We start from the raw sequence: 19,393 nt of genomic DNA on the forward strand, positions 1-19,393 counted from the left end.
ATCTTCTGTCTTAGTCAGAGTCCTGTGGGAGGCAACCAATCAATGTGTGTCTCTCACACAGATGTTTCTTTCTCTCTCCCTCCATCCCTTCCACTCTCTCTAAAAATCAATGGAAAAGTATCCTAGAGTGAGGATTAACAACAACAAAAAAAGAAATAAGCAAACTGAGGAAAACTACTACTAGAATAAAAACATATAGAAACACTTTGTAATCAGTTATTTGGCCCTGTTGTAGCCACAAATGAAATATAAACATTAGTTTTGAAATTTTTTACTTACTCTGCATGTTCTTCTTGAATATAGAAATGAACACAGAAAACCACAACCACCCTCACCTCCCACTTTTATTTAACTTTTACCCATTGTTAACAACTGCTTGTATGAGTAGCATTTTTAAATGGAGTAATTTCAATAAGCTTTTAATTTTGTCACCTGTGAGAGAATGGTGAGGGGTAAGAGACCACATCCACACTACTCTGAAGTAATTCTCTTCTAAATATGTAACTTAAAAGAAGTATATGTGAATGTACTTGTTTTAGGTATATCTTGTTATAGGTAAATACATTATTAGAAATCCACTTTTGATGTGGCTTCTATAAATATATTTTGACAATTCTTAGAAATGTTTAAAATTCTGAGTAAGTACTAGACTACACATTGATTTTTTGCCAGTGAGTCCTAGGTAAAACATTTCTAGAACTCTCTTATAATTGGAGATACAGCTCTCATTTCCTCTTATAAGGTACTTGTGAAATACAGAAATGAGATCAGTGATGATGAGATTATGCTAGGGCATACAAATAAAGTCAAAGATGCCTTAGCTCACCAGTCTTTAAAAAAACCACACCGTTATTCTAAGAACATACAGCATATTTTATCTGAGATTTAAAAATAAATAAATTTACTTACCACTATTACTGTTGCTCTGCAACTTCAATTTACTTTTTTCTTTGGCACTCCTGCTGAGAACCCCATTGGGCTTTAAATCTTCCTCTATTTCACCTTTTCTCTTCTGCAAATCGTTTTGCTTCTTTTTGTAAGTTGGCTTAGGTTGCCTTTTAGTCCTTTGCTCTGACTTGCTTTCACTTTCATCTGAGTCTCCACTTTCAGAACCAGATTCGTAAGTTCTTTTGGCTTTTTTCCTATTGACTTTATCATCTTTTAAATATTTATCAACTATGATCTTACTATCTATACTATTTTGTATATCATTAGAAGTAGAGGCTATTAAATTAACAGAACATGGCTTAATAATTTCTGAAACAGAATTCCCTGAATTTTCCATTTTATTAGTATTTTTATCTTCTTCTGAGTGTCTAGTAAGCCAGGCTTTTTTTAGTTTAGTATGGTAGTTTGGTTGACTTGTCTGGGATGCTTGCCCATTTCCTACAGAGTTTGCTTTGTTTATTGTACTACAGACTACAGTGCTATCCAAGAGAAGGGAGGCTGAAGATGTCTGATTTTTCACAGCATTAGGCTCAGTCTCACTAACATTACTACTTTTATATTGAGCTGCAGCCAATGCTGCCTTGTGCTTTTTTAAATGAATAAAATCAGTTGTGCCTGAGAACCCAGAGCTGGGCTGAACACTTCCTGTCTTACTATTGGCTGGTGTAACTGGAGCTGTGGTGCTGACCCTGCATTCTTGTGTTTGAGCCACTGAATAACTGACACTTTTTGAAGAGGTACATTCTAAGGATTTAGAGGGTAAAACGGTATTTGATAAAGAGTAAATTATTCCGGAACCACTCCAGCTGGAAACACTGGTGGTAGTGGCAGCAGATGTGAATATATCCATTTTGGTGTTACACATTGTATTTACAGCAGACACAACTGAACTGGGAATACTGCCCTGTGAGACTGCCTGAAAATTTTTTGCAGATTTTATGTGAGCACTGTCTGAATTCATACTTGGCAGAATTATTCTTCCAATCTCTCCAGCTTCTGCTGGTTTGAGGCAATCTGCTTGATTCGCCTCAGCTGAAGATCGTTCACTAACTCTATCTTTGGACGCTAACTGCATTGCTGGAACACTGTCAGATTTTGTACTAGAAGGTGGACGTACAATGACAGATGCCATAGCAGCCTGTGACTTTCCGCTGCTTTTCTCTACATGCCATTCAGCTTTTTCTTTGCTGAGGTTATTATTAGATTTCCACATTTCTGTCAAACTCTGTTCAGAAACACTCTTAAAATTTGCCTGAGATTCTTTTGGCTCAGGAATTAGAGTTGGAGGCTTTTGTGATTCTTGAACTTTCCCACCAGCATTTACAGGCATCACTGGAGTCAAAGTTGGAGGGGAAAGGCTACTATAGCTGCTTTCCTTTCTTTCCAGGCTGTGATGAATCGGTGGATGAAATACTGGTGCTCTATGTAAAGCAGGCATACTCCGGAGTGTATTTGTAGAAGAAACTGTCAAATGGGTAGGACTCCTACAGTCATTTCTGAAGGTTGTTACTGAATGAGAAGCAATTTGATGGGAAAGATGTTCTGGTATTTTGCCTACTAAACCTTCATTTTCAGGTTGGTGTTTAATCAAAGGTGGAGGCTTTGAAAGAGATGATATAAATGAAGTCAGAGTTTGAGGATTAGCAGCTGCTACAAAGGTATTATTCTGTTTTTCAGTGTAAATATTTGAAACTTCTTTGGATGGGTATGACCTTGGTGGTTCGTTGACCACACTATTAGACAAGGTAGTGAAATAGTTACTTTGGGGCAAACTCTGAGGCACTGGGTGCTTCATTTTATAAAGATCTGATACTGAGCATTCCACATCTTTGTCTTGTTTGATGACATGGCTTTTAGGGCTAGAAGATGATGATGCTACTCTGGAATAATTATCTCTCTCACTCTCAAGCCCCTTGATTTTTGTTGTAAATGGAGCAACGTCAATACTTTCTTGAAGAATTCGGCGGTGTTCCTCCTTATATTTGTTTAATCTCTCTCCAGTCTCCTGGGGTGGCCTCTGTAATGGATTCATCACGGGATCCACAAAATGCCTATGCAAGTGACCATCTTTTCCAGTCTGTGACCTATTTAGTTCCAGGTCATTTTTTGCTGATGTGGATGCAACAGAACGTAATGGTTCAATAAAAGCTTTCCTTTCCAATTCTCTGTAAAGAAAATACACAAAGAAATAGTGTCAGACAGGTACTAGTTTTATTGGTGTGATCACTTCATAAGTTATACAAATGTCTAATCACTGGGTTGAGGATGTGTAACCTGAAACGAATACAATATAATATTGTACATCAAGAATAATAAAAAAAATTAAAAATTATTTTAAAAATAAAGGTTTATGCTACTACCTTTTCTTGTATGATACAAAGATAGCTTCTATGTTAATAGCATTTTATTATGAAAGTGAAATAAGACTTTGCATATACTCTAACACTGAGTAAATTAAAGGGTATATCAAAACAGAAAGAATGGTATTTATTTAAAGCCATATTTTAAAACATTAACTTAAAATTACCTGCTTAGAAAGTGAATTAAGAAAAACTATAGCCCTGGCTGGTTTGGCTCAGCAATTGGAGCATTGGCCCACAAACCAGAGAGGCCTGGGTTTGGTTTCTGCTAAGGGCATGTACCTTGGTTGCGGTTCATCCCGGGCCCCGGTTGGGGTTGTATGGGTGGCAACTACTCGATGTGTCTCTCTCACGTGGATGTTTTTCTCTCCTTACCACAGTATCTCAAGATAAATGCAAAAAATGTCCTCAGGTGAGGATAAAAAAAAAAAGAAAAGAAAAACTAAAACAAGACAAGGTATTTGTACATTTTTTGGGGGTCAATCCTCGCCCAAGGATATTTTTCTATTGATTTTTACTGAGAATGGAAGGGAGGAAGAGAGAGAAACAATGATGTGAGAGAGACACATCCATTGGCTGCCTTTAGCATGTGCCCCAACTGGGGCCAGGTATCAAACTTGTAACCCAGGTATGTGCCCTTGACAAGGAATTGAACCTGAGACCCTTTGGTGCATGGGCTGATGCTCTAACTGCCGGACCACAATGGCCAGGGCAGTATTTATGTTTTAAGCATTGGTGAACTTACTCTTTATGATGCTCTACTAAACTTTTTGTCAATGGTGGACTGGAATGTGTTGTAATTTTAAGAGGCCGATGAGACTCTGCACTGGAAGGTCTGACAGGAATGTGACTAAGTAATCCAATACCATCTGCTGAGGTCACAGGCGTGGGTTGATGTAACCAAGAGCTGGGAGAATTCTAGTAAAAAAAAAAAAAAAAAAAAAAGAAATCAGACTTCAGTTACTAGATAAAGCAAAAAAAACAATGTCACAGTGGAACTAAAATAGTAGTATATTTATGAAGCATGTGACTTTTTCTAAATTCATCTTTTGAGAAACATTCAGACAATAACCCAAATAATTATATGGATAATTCCATATGTCAAAAGTAATGAGCATTTAACTACTAATTTCCAGAAATTAATTTTATTGAATGTGGATTTTGAAATTGCCTTTAACGTATAAATGATTAGAGAACATAGCTTATACGATTGCTAAAGATTCCATCAAAACAATGTTGCTAATAAAAAACAAACCAGAATTTGTGATTCCTAAAATACATTTCCCCACAAACAGAAATTATAACCAAGTTCATTTGCCAATTTTGTTATGAAAATAATAAACTTTTTCAATTGTCAACAATTTACTTAGAACTGGCAGAAAATCACATTTTTAAGATCCAATTGTAGTCCATTTCACTATAAGCTGTCAGTTGTTGGGCCATTCAACCTGGAGGTATAACAAAATTATTTTTTTATGTCAATATGCTGCCTTTCTCATACTGAATATCTGGTGACACTAATCTCTCTATGTTGCGAGTTACAATTCTCTAAAGACATGCTTAGAAATTGATTTTATACTATGACTCACTGACATTCCTCCAGAACATGATCTGTTGAGTCAAGATACTGGGAAAATCAATCCTTTGATTTTAATAGAGGAAATACATTTTATATCTCTAAATGATAATGCAAAAACAATTATGATATAACATCAAAGATATGCTGCTATCAAATTACTTAGATTAAAATATACATTATAAACCATAAACTTCATAAGAGAAACACACACGTATTTATTACACATGCACATAAATAATCAAATGTTTAAAAGGCCCCAGTTCTCCAAGATTCCTAAATCTTAAGTTGCAGTCAATTATGGAAATAAGTTTTTGACTATAAAATAACATTAAAAACTATTACCTAATTCATTCACATTAATTTACAATACTAGATTGGAGACATCTTCACTTTTGCTCAAAATAGTTTACATAATAAATGAAAATCTCATATGCTCATTTTTAATAAGTTTATGGCCAGTTAATAAAACATTTTATGCCCTTACAAACATGTTGGCTAATTTTCTAGTACACACACTGAGAGAGGCTCCTATCCAAGTCATTTCTAACAATTACAGTGATACCTCGGTTCTCGAACGCCTCGGTTTTCGACCAAATCGGTATTCGACCAGATTCGAGAAACTTGTCTCGGAATCCGAACAAATATTTGGAACTCGAACTTCCGAGATGAGCCGAGTTGAGCCGAATGGCGTTCATTCGGCCCAGCGCGCCTTGCTTGCGTCATCAGTGTGAGTGCAGAGAGAGAGTCACGCTTTGTGGAGTCACGCTTTCCTATTGTTTCATTGCTTCGGTTCTCGAACAATTCGGTTCTCGACCGTCCTCCTGGAACGAATTATGTTCGAGAACCGAGGTATCACTGTACTTAGATCTGTTTTCCAGGGTTTGGAAATCATGGAAGAATACTCAAAAATATTTGGCAACTCTTGGTTCCTCCAGCCTGTCTTTGTCTAGTATCAGTTATAGCTACATTAATGACTCATGAAAATAAAGGGTGAGAGCAAAAATGTGGATGTACTAGGCACCTGGGTCATCAGTCCTACTTTCAATTTTAACAGAGTGTATTGAAGTGATTAGTGACTCTTCATCGAGTTCAACTAATTAATTTACACGTTCTAAAAAGATTTCACCTACTGCAAGTTCAATGGCATTTACATTGGAATGGGAAACATGATCAATGTAAGTACAATTGTTCTAGAATTGAGATTCTGCCAACATCAAATGCGGGGATGATGAGGAATAAATGCACAGTTCACTGGAGCCAAAAGCAGTTGATGTTTGTAATGGGAATAAACCACAAGAAATAGCCTTCAACTCTGACAGAACTCCATTTTGCACCGCTAATCTTCATTCCCTGACCACCAAGGTCAACTATCACAATTTGGGAATTAAGAAAGGACTCATGACCATAGTCTATGTCATCATTGCTACCCAGAATATTAACAGCTCTGATAACAAACTTTTGGCACAAGGAACACAGTGCCTACTGGTGTTAACATGGCTCTATGCAAGCAGCATTATCCTTGAAATAAAGGAGAAGTGTTGTCTTGCAAACTGCCACCCCAACGTATATAGTGTGGATCTTGTCTCACTCGAGAAAGGCATCAAAAATACTCATATTTATTGCAGCATTATTTACAATAGCGAAGGGGTGCAAGTAACACAAAAGTCCACAAATAAATGAATATATTAAGAAAATGTGGTATAAAAATAAAATGGAATATTAAAGCAGCTTTAAAAAGGAAATCCTGTTACATGCTAACAATACGGATGAACTAACTTCAAGATTGTACTCTAGAAAAAAGACACAAAAGGACAAATACTGCATGATGTCATTCAAATGAAGTATCTATCTAAAGTAATCAGAATCATAAAAAGAGAGAGCAGAGATGTGGGAGGGGAAGGGAAAATAGTATTTAATAGGTATCAAATTTCAGTTTTGCAACATGAAAAAGTTCTTTTTAAAAAAATACATTTTTAAATCCTCACCCGAGGATATTTTTCTATTTATCTTCAGAAGTGGGGGGCGTGGAGGAGAGACATCCATGTGAAAAAGACTCATCGACTGGTTGCCTCCCACATGGTCCCACCAGACCCGGGGACGAACCATAACTGAGGCATGTGCCCTTGACCAAAATCAAACCTGCGCCTCATTGGTCTGCAGGCCAATGCTCCAACTGCTGAGCCAAACTGGCCAGGGCACAACATGAAAAAGTTCTATAGGTTTGTTGTACAATAATGTGAACATACTTATTAGCACTACTGTATACTGTTAATGGTCAGGATGGTAAATTTAATGTTAAGTGTTTTTTACCATAAAATAAGAAGGGAGGTAGGTAGGTAGGTAGAAGAGTTAAAGAAAATTCTGGGGTACTATTGAAGAGCATCCTGGGCTGCCCCAAGGTCTCAGTTGTCTCCTGAAGTTTAACATGGACCCCACTCCCCATTTTTTATATTGGGGCTGGTAATGCCCTCAACAATTTCTTAGTATGAAAATGAATTTGAACAGAGAAACCACATAGTCCATGAAGGAATAAAAGCATTACACTATTATCTTCAGCAATACTCTTAGGTAGAAAGAATCTAAGCCCAACTTCACTGCCAAATAGCAGGACCCACTAACCTTGGCTCCCTTAAGAGAACAAGGAAATTAGTCATAGTTTGTAATATACCACCAATAATGTATCTAGCTGGGGAATACAATAATTTATCTTTTAAGAATAATTTCACTATATATATCAAAAAGCCTATAATTTTTTAATCGAGAAACTTCACTTCTAGGAATTTAGTTGAGCAAAATAATTATGGATATGTACTATAATTAATTATGAAGTTATTCTTCATAACTATATTAGAAACAATTTAAGAAGTTTTACTTTCAATTGGCTTTTAAAAAAATACACAAGCTTCTGAGATTTCAGATTCCTTGGAAAAATAACTGTTTAAAAATGTTAATGCATTTTATAAAAATTTAAAAGTTAATGGAATATTGAAAAAGCACTTGTACATATGTAGATTAATATGCATACTGATATGTGGCTAACTAAAACATAACTTACCCTTCTTAATGAAGATTCAGCATTAACTGTATTTTCTGGGTGAACCCACTTAGAAGAAGGTAGTCCAAGTCCTGAGTATGCATGTGTTCCATTTGGATATTGCCAAATAATTGGATACAGACCAAGCTGACTATATGAAGCAGAAGGATGGGCTTGTCCAAGAAGATGAGGTGACTGGTGCTGTAACAATTGTTGCTGTTGCTGGTGTGCTAGTGCTAAGTGGCTCAAGCTGCTGGCATGAGCAGTCTCTAGTCGTGGGTGGCCACCAAGTAAGGAGGCTGTAGGCACTCCAGGTAACACAGTAGGAAGTAAATGAGGGTGATGGACAGAATGGTGTGGGCCGCTAGTGAGAGGGTGGGTGTTAATGGTAGGCAATGGAGTTTGACTGGATGATCCAGCCAATAAGTGGGTTGCAGGAGTTAAGGCAGGGTGATGGGTACCTGGATTTAAACAGGTTCTATGGGATGAAGAATGAAGAGGAAAAGGATGCTGGTTTAAGAAAGGTGAAATGTGATTAGCCCCTGTTTCCGACCCAATAAGTGCAGGATCTCTATAAACTGTGAAATGCTCATTTTTATCAATGATAAGAGGGCTCTTTGTAGTTTCCAATGTACTGCCTCGAGTAGGAACTGGATGAAAACTGCATCTTGATAACTCATGTTCTATCTTATTTGCCAGTCTTCTTTCACCAGCGGCCTGGCTATTGACATAAGTGGCCTTAAACTTTACAGAATCAGGAGAATGGGTAATTTTAGGTTTAACAACTTCAGGTGAGGCATTGGACTTTGTCTTGTGACCATCTACTGAAGTATTAAGTTTAGATTTTATCATCTCTGGGGGCGGACTTCGCTTACACATCTTATCCTCCATCACAGAAACGGCATTTACAGATGTGTAAGAGACATACGGACTTTTTTCTTTTTCCATATTCAGATGATCATTTCCTGAAGGAGCATTCTTAACATTTGATTGGGTTAAATCTACTTTAACTATATCACTGACCCAGCTCTGGTCAGAATCTTGTTTTGATGTTTCCAAATATTTTGCATTTGCAATCGAATGTTTTGAATCACTAACATTAGAATCCATTTTCTGAAGTGTCTGAAGGCCAAAGGTATTTGGGTTTTCTTGAACCACCTTTTCAGAATTAGTGTCATTTGTAATATCAATAACACATTTTGGTGTGGGTGGTCTGGATACAAACTGCTCCTTCGGTAATAATTCCATTGTATGCGTTTTTTCCACATTTTCCTGAAGAAATAAATCATTAGGATTATGATCAGAAAGTGTGGTCTGTTCTGATGAATGGATAATCATTTTTTCTTGAAGCTGAGAGTCAACAAACTTCTGCTTCTCTGCTTCTTCAGGTCTTTTATCTTCTTGTATTTGATCCCAGGGAGGCTGGCTTTCTACTAGTGTCTCCTCTCCTGTCTTCTCTTTATGTTGGGATTTTCCTTCTTCTCCATTTATCTTTGAAGTGTTTTTATTTTTCAACTCATTCTCTGGTTTCTGCTCTAAGGAATTATTTATTACTCTATTTGCATTTTCCGAGTCACTGTTTTCAGAAAAGTCTGAAACATTGTCAGTTCGTAGTCTTTTCATATTTGGTTTCTTTTCATCCTCCTCAGGTTTCCTTCTTTTGTTCATCAACTGTTTGTTTTTACCTTTAGGATTTTCTGCAAGATTAAAAAAAGAAGTTTTATTTTTCATATCAACATTAAGTAAGTATACTTTAAATGTATTTTTGTTTTATTTGTACTCATTCCCTTAAACAACAGAAAAAGGCAGGTCCTACCTCCTCGTCCTATATAATCATGTTTTTCCTCCTTCATCTTCTCTTCATCTGGTATACTGCTATCTGAGCCCTTCCTCTTATTTGAACGAATATTTCTTTGTTGCTGTTGCTGGTGTGTATTCTGTTTTGGTACAGCAGTTTGGGAGTTCATTGCTGGTCTGGGACTATTTGCCTGGGCACGTGTGTAATGACCCTAAAAAAGAACCAATTAACAATTATTTGTTTACTACATGATCCTAAGTAATCTAAAAGAAAAAAATTTTACAATAATCCAGAACAAACAACATACATACGTGAACAGCGCTGCTATTATGACTGGCACGAGACCTTCGCCGTGACGTAATGCCAATATTTTCACCTTTTAACAAAGAGTGAACAACATCATCTAGAAAGGTCATTTGAACCATAGAAGGGTCGACATTCTGTGGCTCTAGTACCTAATCAATGACATAAAAGAACAAAAAATTAAATCCAATCAGCTAGCCAATGTGTTATTAGGCACATTCATTACTGAGTAGAAAAGTCTAGAAATCAGCTTGGAATCCTGAATTTATAGGATACTAACATACTTAACAATAAGCCAATTTTAACTATCACAGATAAAATTACTTTAACTTTCTTTGGAAACCTACCATTGTATCAGCTAAAATTAAAAAGCAAATACATCTATCTATTGCAAGTACACCTTGAAAAACATGAATAAAAATTAATGAGTAGAACATCAAGTAATAAAATGTATTTTAAATATAGAAAATAATTTATTTTTAAAAAGCTGTAAAATAAAATTAAAAAAGGAGACCTTAGGACAAAGGACAAAAATTATATAAATAATTTTTTTAAAGACAGGTTCTCATTAATTCAGAAACTCTCTATAAGCTGCACAGGTAAATGGTGTAAATATCTATTTTTTTTCAGGAAAAGAAACTAAGCTTTATGAGATTTGAAATCAAGACTTTCTGACTGCTACTTGAAAATTCCATTTGAAATCTGTATCCTTTATACTTACCATAATACTTAAGGGAGCCCCCGAAATCTGAAATTTGATGTGAAAAGAACTACACAGTGTATGTTAAAAGTTTTCATTAGTGAAAAGATCTGGGAAATAATTTTATTCCTGGAGATAGGAAAGCTGACTTTACAAAATATTTAGTTGACCTAGCATTAAAAAACACGCACACTAATCAATTAAGAGATTGATGTCTCTATTTCAGAGACTGATTTTATCTGTGTTGAAATAAATTTGGCATCATTTTCTCCCTGTGACCTAAAGAGACCTTCCTCTATATTAACATCAATATATTTAAACTCATTAGGATTATATGACTAAAAAACAGAGATAACAATTATTTAGTGTCAACCTGTTGCTCCATTTTTGTGGAGACATAAAATATTTGAATTGTAATTATCTCTTTCCAAAAATATTAGACCGTTTACCTGATCATTCATAACGATCATGGTGCGAGTGAAGAGATCATGATGAGTAATTATGCCAGTAAACCACTGGGTGGCAGAGTCTTGTCTATATACTCTCACTCTGTATCCATTTAAGGAATAAGGACCTATAACAAAAACAAACACAAACAAACAAAAACACCCAAAAAATTTTAAATGTAGACATTTTCTTTTACAAACTCTCTTTTAGGAGAAACACGAGTTATGACACAGAGGTGTAATATACTTGAATATAAATATTAAAAAATGTATTAGAAGACAAGTGAATATACATACATTAGAGACAGACCATTCTGAAGTTATTAAATACACTCTACCAGACACAAATACTTCCTAACTCAATGGAAATAAACTAACTTTAAGTCAGAAAGAATGTCTCTGGGATCATCAGTTAATAAGAGGATTGTACAAAATGTAAAGTTATAGTGGTCTAGAAAGTAGTAAGGTTACAAAGCTACTTAACAAGGATGGGGTAAATGACTACACAGCTAAAATGGAAAGGTAATGTGGAACCTGATGCCTCAGTCTTCCAGTTGCCAAACTGTACCATGAGAAAGTACAAATTTTGATCCCTATGTAATAGCTAGGAAAACCTGTCAGAAGTCTTAAAACATGCAGAGATCGTTAAATGAATTTATAATATGGCACTAAAATGCTTTATACAGAAATATAGCACACTTTTGGATTAAACTTACTTTTAAAAAAGGTATCTACATATAAACATGCCGTCTCTGTATATAAGTGTGCCTATTAAAACAAAAGTCACTCCACAGAATAGAGTGAGGCAAGTAGGTTTATAGTTGTGAATATACAAAACAGTTTATTTTTGTATTATTATTAATTAATTATTGTATCATTTTCCATAAGGACAACTATAAACCCACTTTTGCCTCACTCTGTATAATGGAGATAAAAATTTCTCCAATTCACAGGTACAGTGCGCCTTAATTATAGCATTATATAGTAACAATTTACAAAATGCTTTAAAAATTTGCAAGTACTTATTTAATCTTCTCCAAATCGTAGGAATTATTTTTCCTTTTATAAAAATTAAGAAAGTGAGGTTAATAAGGTTAAGTAAATTGTTAAGTAAAATAACTAGGACTAAATCTATTTTTTTAAATTCCTAGGTCAATGTTTACTTCTACAGTGGTAAGACATTTAACATAACAATTAGTGGTTCAATATTTATTTGCTAGTTTTAAAAAACTATGCCAATATCAGCCTAAAATATAAACCAACTAACAGATCTGTACAAAGTATTCAATATGACTTGTAAATTAAATACATTCATAGCCATAATCAAGTATATAAATTCTAGGTTTTTTTAACCATGAAAGAATAAGACTCCACATTTTTTTCTGAATGTAATACAGAAAAAGCTTGTAGAATAACTCTAAATGATGCCCAGTGTTCAACTCCCATTAACACAACATATTAACTGCTTGTTTCCATGACCAAATAATTTGAAGTTAGCCTCATTTGATTCTGTATAACACGGACAGAAACTATACTGCCTTAACATATGTGTATATATACATTTTTTGTTTTTTTTTTTTAAGGAGTCACATTTTAATTGATTTAAGAGAGAGAGGAATGGAGAGAAAGAGAGGGAGGGAAGAAGATGGCGGGAGAGGGAGAGGGAGGGAGGGGGAGAGAGAGAGAGAGAAAGAGAGAGAGAGAGAGAGAGAGAGAGAGAGAGAGAGAGAGAGAGAGACACACACACACACTGACCTGGGTATGTGCCTTGACCTGAAATTGAACTGGGTGCATGAGACAAGGCTCAACCAACTGAGCCAAACTAGCAGGGCACTACCCTAACATTTTCACCTCTAAGGATATGATTAAGGGGAAAAAATGGTTATAAAAAAATATTAGACTGGTTTTTCCATTAAATAAATTAGGAGGGGAAACAAACATAAGACAGGACATAACAACTGATCTATTTGTAGACATTTTTGAATCCCCTGATTTATCAATCAATCCTGTTAAAAATGATTTAATACATTTATGAGACAAATGGAAATTTTAACCTAAATATTCAGTATTCAATGTTAAGAAACTTAATTTTTTCAACATAATAACAGTATGGTTGGTGGCTTTAAAATAGATAGAATGTGGCACTGTCTACAATTTGATAAGAGTAAAGAGGAGTATGGATGGGACAGGATCTGCCATGGTTTTATAATTGCTGTGGCTTAGAGACAGGCACATAAAAGTTCACTGAAATAGTATATTACTGTGTATGTTTCAAATTATCCATATTAAATGTTTAAAAAGTATTTAGCCTAAGAATTTATTGAGTAGATGATCTGCTGACGTACCTATATAGAAAGCAAAACAGCCACAACTTTGGGATGGGATTATCTCTATTAATGCTTAAATGGCATGGAAGTTGAAATAAATATGGAAATTTAACACCAAAATTCCTTCTTAGAAAATTCAACCTATTATCAGTACTTTATGCCACACTGTCCCAGTTTCAATTAAATTTCACAAAAAGCTTAATTATATTTACATGATGATTTTATTCACAGAAAATGAAATCACAAAGAATTATGTAAAACCTCACTGGTTTAAAAGTCACATGTTGTAGACAAAAAAAACCTAACACTAGTATTGTAGTAATGCTGAGGAAGGCAAACTGGAATAGACTACTTTTATCAGATACCAACAGTATTCTTCAGAGGAAATCAATTGTGGCTTTGGGCAACCCTCTACTGCAAACAATGCTTCCTTTTCCAGGAAGGACACACCTAAAGCATTCTGTAAATATGGAAATTTTTCCTATCAACAAAACATGTGTGTGGCTATAATTTCATGCCAGGCAGTTCACTCAAACTAGTTAACTGGTGAAGTTACCAACTTTCTATTAAAATTATTACAATTATGATATTATTTTCCCTGGACTGTATATAACTCAAAATATTAGACTGGGCTTTCTATTTATATTGCACATAATTGAAACAACCAAAACTAAACATGAGAAAATGCCCAGTTCAAACTTCAAAATAGTTACCTTGCATAAAAATCTCCTGAACTTTCTGTTCCTTTACCCAAATTTTCACTTCTTCCTGAAGTTGCGGGTTGTCCCTGAGAACTGGGTTTAGGCTGTCTATGTCGTCCTAGAATTACAGATTAAAAGAAAGGTCCATGTTACGCTATTGTAACATTAATGTTACTGATTTTCCCTTCTACATGTTCTAAGGACTGCACAAATTTCTTGATCTTAAATGTATGCAAAAACATAAGTTCTTACATTATTATAGTTCATTAGTAGTTAAATAATAAAAAATATTAAAATAAATTAATCCAAGGTAAAATCTGTTCCTTGACAACCATGTCCTAAAGGCAAAATCTGAAATCTACTCATGTGTTTTTAACTTCAAGTATGGCCTTATACAACTCACCTTTCTAAAGGGTTTCACTGTTACAAACAATATACAATATAGCATCAGGTCATCTAAGGTTGGAAGCATCAAGTTGAATATTTTAGTAACAATACAAATATACATAAATGAGTTACCCTCTTCCTATACTGTCTAATACATTAGTTTTAAAAGACAAGTCATATCCACTATCTTGATTTAAATGTCATTAGTTCTGTTCTACTAAAATTCAAATGACCATTAACTTCGCTGCTAAAAGTTTTATTTTTCAAGCCAGTGCCAAAGCATCCAGGCAATTAAAATCACGTTATTGATGATATTATCCTTGTAACAGGGTGGATCTAGACATAGAAACAACTGGTTCTCTCATTGGAGATGTGAATCACACAGTCACATGGTTTCCCACAATCTGTTGGTCTCCCAATGGACTCTGACATGCTGTTCTCTCTCTCTCAAAGCACTTCTGCTGCTCCTGCATTTGAGATCAGGGGCAGGAGCCCTAAAATAGAGCTGGGAAGAACAACAAAGCAGCACTGTCAATTGGTGGCTCTTTTAAAAATGGACTGTCAGATCATGGAAACCAGTGAATAGAAGGAGCTAATGGAAGGGAATTCTATCTGGTGAATAAAAATAATTTGGCAATTTGGAAAAGCCAAAAGTGGCAAAGAGGAACCCAGTCATACTCCATTCTTCTGCCCTCAAGTTTTTCTAATTAAAGCTTTCCTTTCTCATCTCATCACTGCTATTAGGAACTACTATTTTTGGAAAAATATTGTGGTAGATACTGTGATTTCAACTGTACCTAGTGAACACCAACAGGTGTTCAGCTATGTTATCAGCTATGTTCCTAGGAAAATATACAAAAGTGTTACTTTATAGAAGGAAATACTAGAGTGAAAAGTGTCACTCAAATAGATAAAATCTGCCATTTTGAAAAAAAAAAATGCCCATGACTAGTCTTCCTTTTTGTAACAACAACAACAACAAAACACAAAAAACTTTTCAGCAATCCCTTTTTGCACTTAACCTCATCATTTTAGAATAGAAAATACCATGGAAAGTTCAGACTCGAACCCTGTTGATGCACACCAGGTGACATACTAGTCTACGAGAGACAAAACACAGGAAACTTTCTATTTCCCAAGGAAATCCATTACCATTTCCAGACAGCCTGACAGCTTTCTTACTTTAACTTCCATATACAGATCCAAGCTTAACCCCTTAGAGTCAAACACAAATCTAATTGCTTTCCTAACCTGACAGTCCTTTAAATATCTGAAGTCTGGTTTTATGTACATGTAGACTCGAGTCTTCTCTAGTCTAAACACCTACCTTTATTATAATTGCTCTTTTCACTGTTATTCTAGACATTTAACTGGCAAGAAGGTGGGTACTCATCTAAAAAAACCCACACAATCATATGGGTGTCACTGCTGACTTATACAGTTTACGATGGTCTATTGCTCCAAAGCCTTTATATTGGGGGGGGGTTGTGAAATGGGGTATAAACTGCCAATAAATCTGCAATGCCAATACTCTGTAGATAGGTACAGGTATGATCTATAACACCAATTGTATTGAGATTTTACAACTTAAGACGATAGAAATATAAAATTTATTTATATTTATTCAACAGGCTAAAATAATGGGCTGTATTTCCAAGATCATTAAGACAAAATACCATTATCTTCTCAACAATGACCCATTCGTTTTCTAGTACAAAAAGCATTCCATTAAAAACTGATAATTTTGCCCTGGCTGGTTTTGCTCAGTGGTTAGAGCACCGGCCTGTGGACCAGAGTCGTGGGTTCAATTCTGGTCAAGGGTACGTACCTTGGCTGCAGTTGCCCCGGCCCTGGTCGAAATACTGCAGGAGGCAACCAGTCTCTCTCTCTCTCTCTCTCTCTCTCTCTCTCTCTCTCTCTCTCTCTCATCCTCTCTCCCCCTCCCTTCCACTTTATCTGAAGATAAATAGAAAAATGTCCTCGGGTGAGGATTAAGAAAATCAATAAATAAACAAACTGATAATTTTACTCTATTCACTGAAATGGCCCTAAATTCCTAAATTGTAAGATTAAAAAAAAAAATACCAAAACCAGTTTCCTTAAAACAACCAATTCTGAATCATGCATAATATTGGATGAAAAATAATTACTAAATTAAAACCCATGAAAAGTATCCCAACACAATGCCTGGTTATAATAGTCATACTGCTACTGAACTCTCCTCTATTTCTAATGCTCTGAAAGCTACAGGCATTTCTGTTAACTGTAATCATTCCCATTGTGAGCCTTTTAAAGAGGTTAAAAAAAAGATAAATTATCAGTTCTTGTAAGAGTTGCTATTGTTAACAGGGGGCCAAATGGGGGCCAAATGAAGTCCCCCCTAGCCCCTTTATTGACCTAATAATTTTGTGTAAGTGTTAAATATCAGATACAAGGTAGGCAGACTCACAGAGATGAGAAACTAAGGATCTGTAATTCAAAAATGCTATTAATACTCATTATTTTTCACAGAAAACAACTGACTAAAAGAACTTTAGCTATGCCTTGAGTTTGGGATTAAAACAATAACTGCACCGTACTTCACTTTTCAGTCATTGTAGTGGCTATACAAGTTATTTTTATTTTGAATAACTAAACTGTGTTCCTTAATTTCTTCAAAACAAATCACCTGGATAACAAATGAATAGCACCGTCTATGAATATCTTCTTCTCCATACACTCTATCCAAAGTAACAATCACACAGCTAGTTATAAACACCAGCAATGGAGGTTGTAATCATAAAGAACTAATAGGAAAAAATTTCAATTTAGCAAGATCTACTCTCCTAGAAACTTATATAGAAAACATGGAGCCTGGCCAGTGTGGCTCAGCGGTTGGGTGTTAACCCATGCACCAAGAGGTCACAGGATCGATTCCCAGTCAGGGCACATGTTCAGGTTGTGAGCCAGATCCCCAGTGCGGGGCATGCATGAGGCAGCCAACTGATGTTCTCTCTCATCCATGTTTCTATCTATTTCTTTCCCTCTCCCTTCCTGCCTCTCTAAAATTAATAAAGAAAAAAAGAAAAAACATGGAAAAGTTCTAACAAATGCCTTAAATGACATCTCTATTCCTGTTCATTTGTGTGCTGTTCCGCCTTCTGCAATAAGGAGGGTTTTAGCTCAAGTTGAACATTAGTGGGGCACCATAATATAAGTAATAAAGGAAATTAGATAACATGACTGTGCATTTTTCACATTTCCAATACCATCCATTTTCACAGTATCATCACTTAATCTTAAGAATTTAATAGAGCCCTGGCCAGTTTAGCTCAGCGGTTAGAGCGTCGGCCTGCGGTCCCGAGAGACCCAGGTTCAGTTCCCACTAAGGGCACGTACCTGGGTTGCAGTTTGTCCCTGGCCCTGGTTGGGTCGTGCGGGTGGCAGCCACTCAATGTGTCCCTCTCACGTTTATGTTTCTCTCTCTCTCTCTCTTTCTCTCCCTCCCCCCCTCCCACTCTAACTGAACAAAAAATGACAAAAATGTCCTCAGATGGGGATAAAACAAAACAAAATCAATAAAAATATATTAAAAAAAAACAAAAACAATACCGCCCCCCCAAAATAGTGCAGTGGAAGACCCAACCAGGAAGACAAATACAGCGAGTATATGACACTTTGAAAAAGAAAATGATTAGGGTCAAAGAGAAAGGAAATGTCACCACCACATCCTGCCACAAAGTTGTCATGTACTACTAAGAGAAATGATCAAGATATTTCAAATTATTTTACTTGATATTTTCTGCTACATAAGATTAATGCTATGCTATTTCTAAAATGTTTCTAACATAATTCTGAATCTATAGTTAGTTTTGGTAACTTCAGTCTTCACAACAGATAAGATAAAACCTAAAATCTTCCAGATTTACGTAATAGTTAAAATATTAAGTTTTAGGCAGAATTTTAAATTATTATAATTATCTAGAACTATTTGATCTCCTGCATATAAACCAATCATCAATATTTTAAAGTTATAAGTGTTATAGATTGTATGTATTCACACTAAAAATAACAAACAAAAAGCAATCAAGACTTTAATGTACATGAATCAGAATTAAGCTGGTACATGGTGTGACTTTTTAAAAAGCAAGCTTTAGAAGCAATGATCTGTTACAAATAGCCTGGGTAAACCTTAGCAAGTTCTTGCAAAACATAATCAAAGACATTGACTAGTTGTAGAAATCAGTGAGCAAGCCTGAGGTAAGTAGTAAATCAAGGCAGCAGTGAATCTTGAGGCAGGGCTTATGCTTTGTATTACAAGCACAGAGAACAAGGGGATCGACTTTTTACTTATATATTTATCTTATGAACTGAACCTTTTTTTGGTTGTTGTTAATCCTTACATGAGGACATTTTTCCATTGATTTTTTTTTTTTATGACAGTGGGAGCCAGAGAGAGAAAATAAACAATGTGAGAGAGACACATTGTCTGGTTGCCTCACACAAGACCCTGACTGGGGCTGGGGATCGAACCTGTGACTCTTTGGTTCCTTGGGCTGATGTTCTAACTGTTGAGCCAAACCGGTCGGGCTGGACTTAATTTTTTTAAAGTACATTTTTATTGATCTTTTAGAGAGGGAGAAAGAGATAGAAACATCAATGAGAAAGAAACATCGGTAGACTGCTTCCCGTATGTCCCCCATCAGGGATCAAGCCCGCAACCAGGGCATGTGCCCTAATCGGGATCAAAACAGCGACCTCTTGGTGCACGGACTGATGCTCAATCCACTGAGCCACACTAGCCGAGATGGACTTAACTTTTATACTGTTT

The 19,393-nt window shown here is 35.6% G+C and overlaps 1 protein-coding gene across 9 annotated transcripts in view; it reads right to left on the reverse strand.

The window, feature by feature from the left end:
* JMJD1C (jumonji domain containing 1C) overlaps positions 1-19,393 on the reverse strand; it is a 307,703-nt gene that overhangs the window by 40,780 nt on the left and 247,530 nt on the right. For 7 of the 9 annotated variants that reach the window (XM_036264655.1, XM_036264657.1, XM_036264662.1 and 4 more), the window contains 7 exons: positions 14,209-14,314; positions 11,172-11,296; positions 10,031-10,174; positions 9,738-9,930; positions 7,943-9,618; positions 4,054-4,226; positions 910-3,113 (listed from right to left, as the gene is read on the reverse strand). In XM_036264655.1, coding sequence (XP_036120548.1) covers positions 910-3,113; positions 4,054-4,226; positions 7,943-9,618; positions 9,738-9,930; positions 10,031-10,174; positions 11,172-11,296; positions 14,209-14,314 — 4,621 coding nt within the window. Of the gene's footprint in view, positions 1-909; positions 3,114-4,053; positions 4,227-7,942; positions 9,619-9,737; positions 9,931-10,026; positions 10,175-11,171; positions 11,297-14,208; positions 14,315-19,393 lie in introns of those variants that run through there. The other 2 variants (XM_036264661.1, XM_036264664.1) reach the window with 2 other exon arrangements.

This window comes from Molossus molossus, unplaced genomic scaffold (assembly GCF_014108415.1).
Source record: "Molossus molossus isolate mMolMol1 unplaced genomic scaffold, mMolMol1.p scaffold_m16_p_17, whole genome shotgun sequence".
Classification (NCBI taxonomy): Eukaryota; Metazoa; Chordata; class Mammalia; order Chiroptera; family Molossidae; genus Molossus; species Molossus molossus.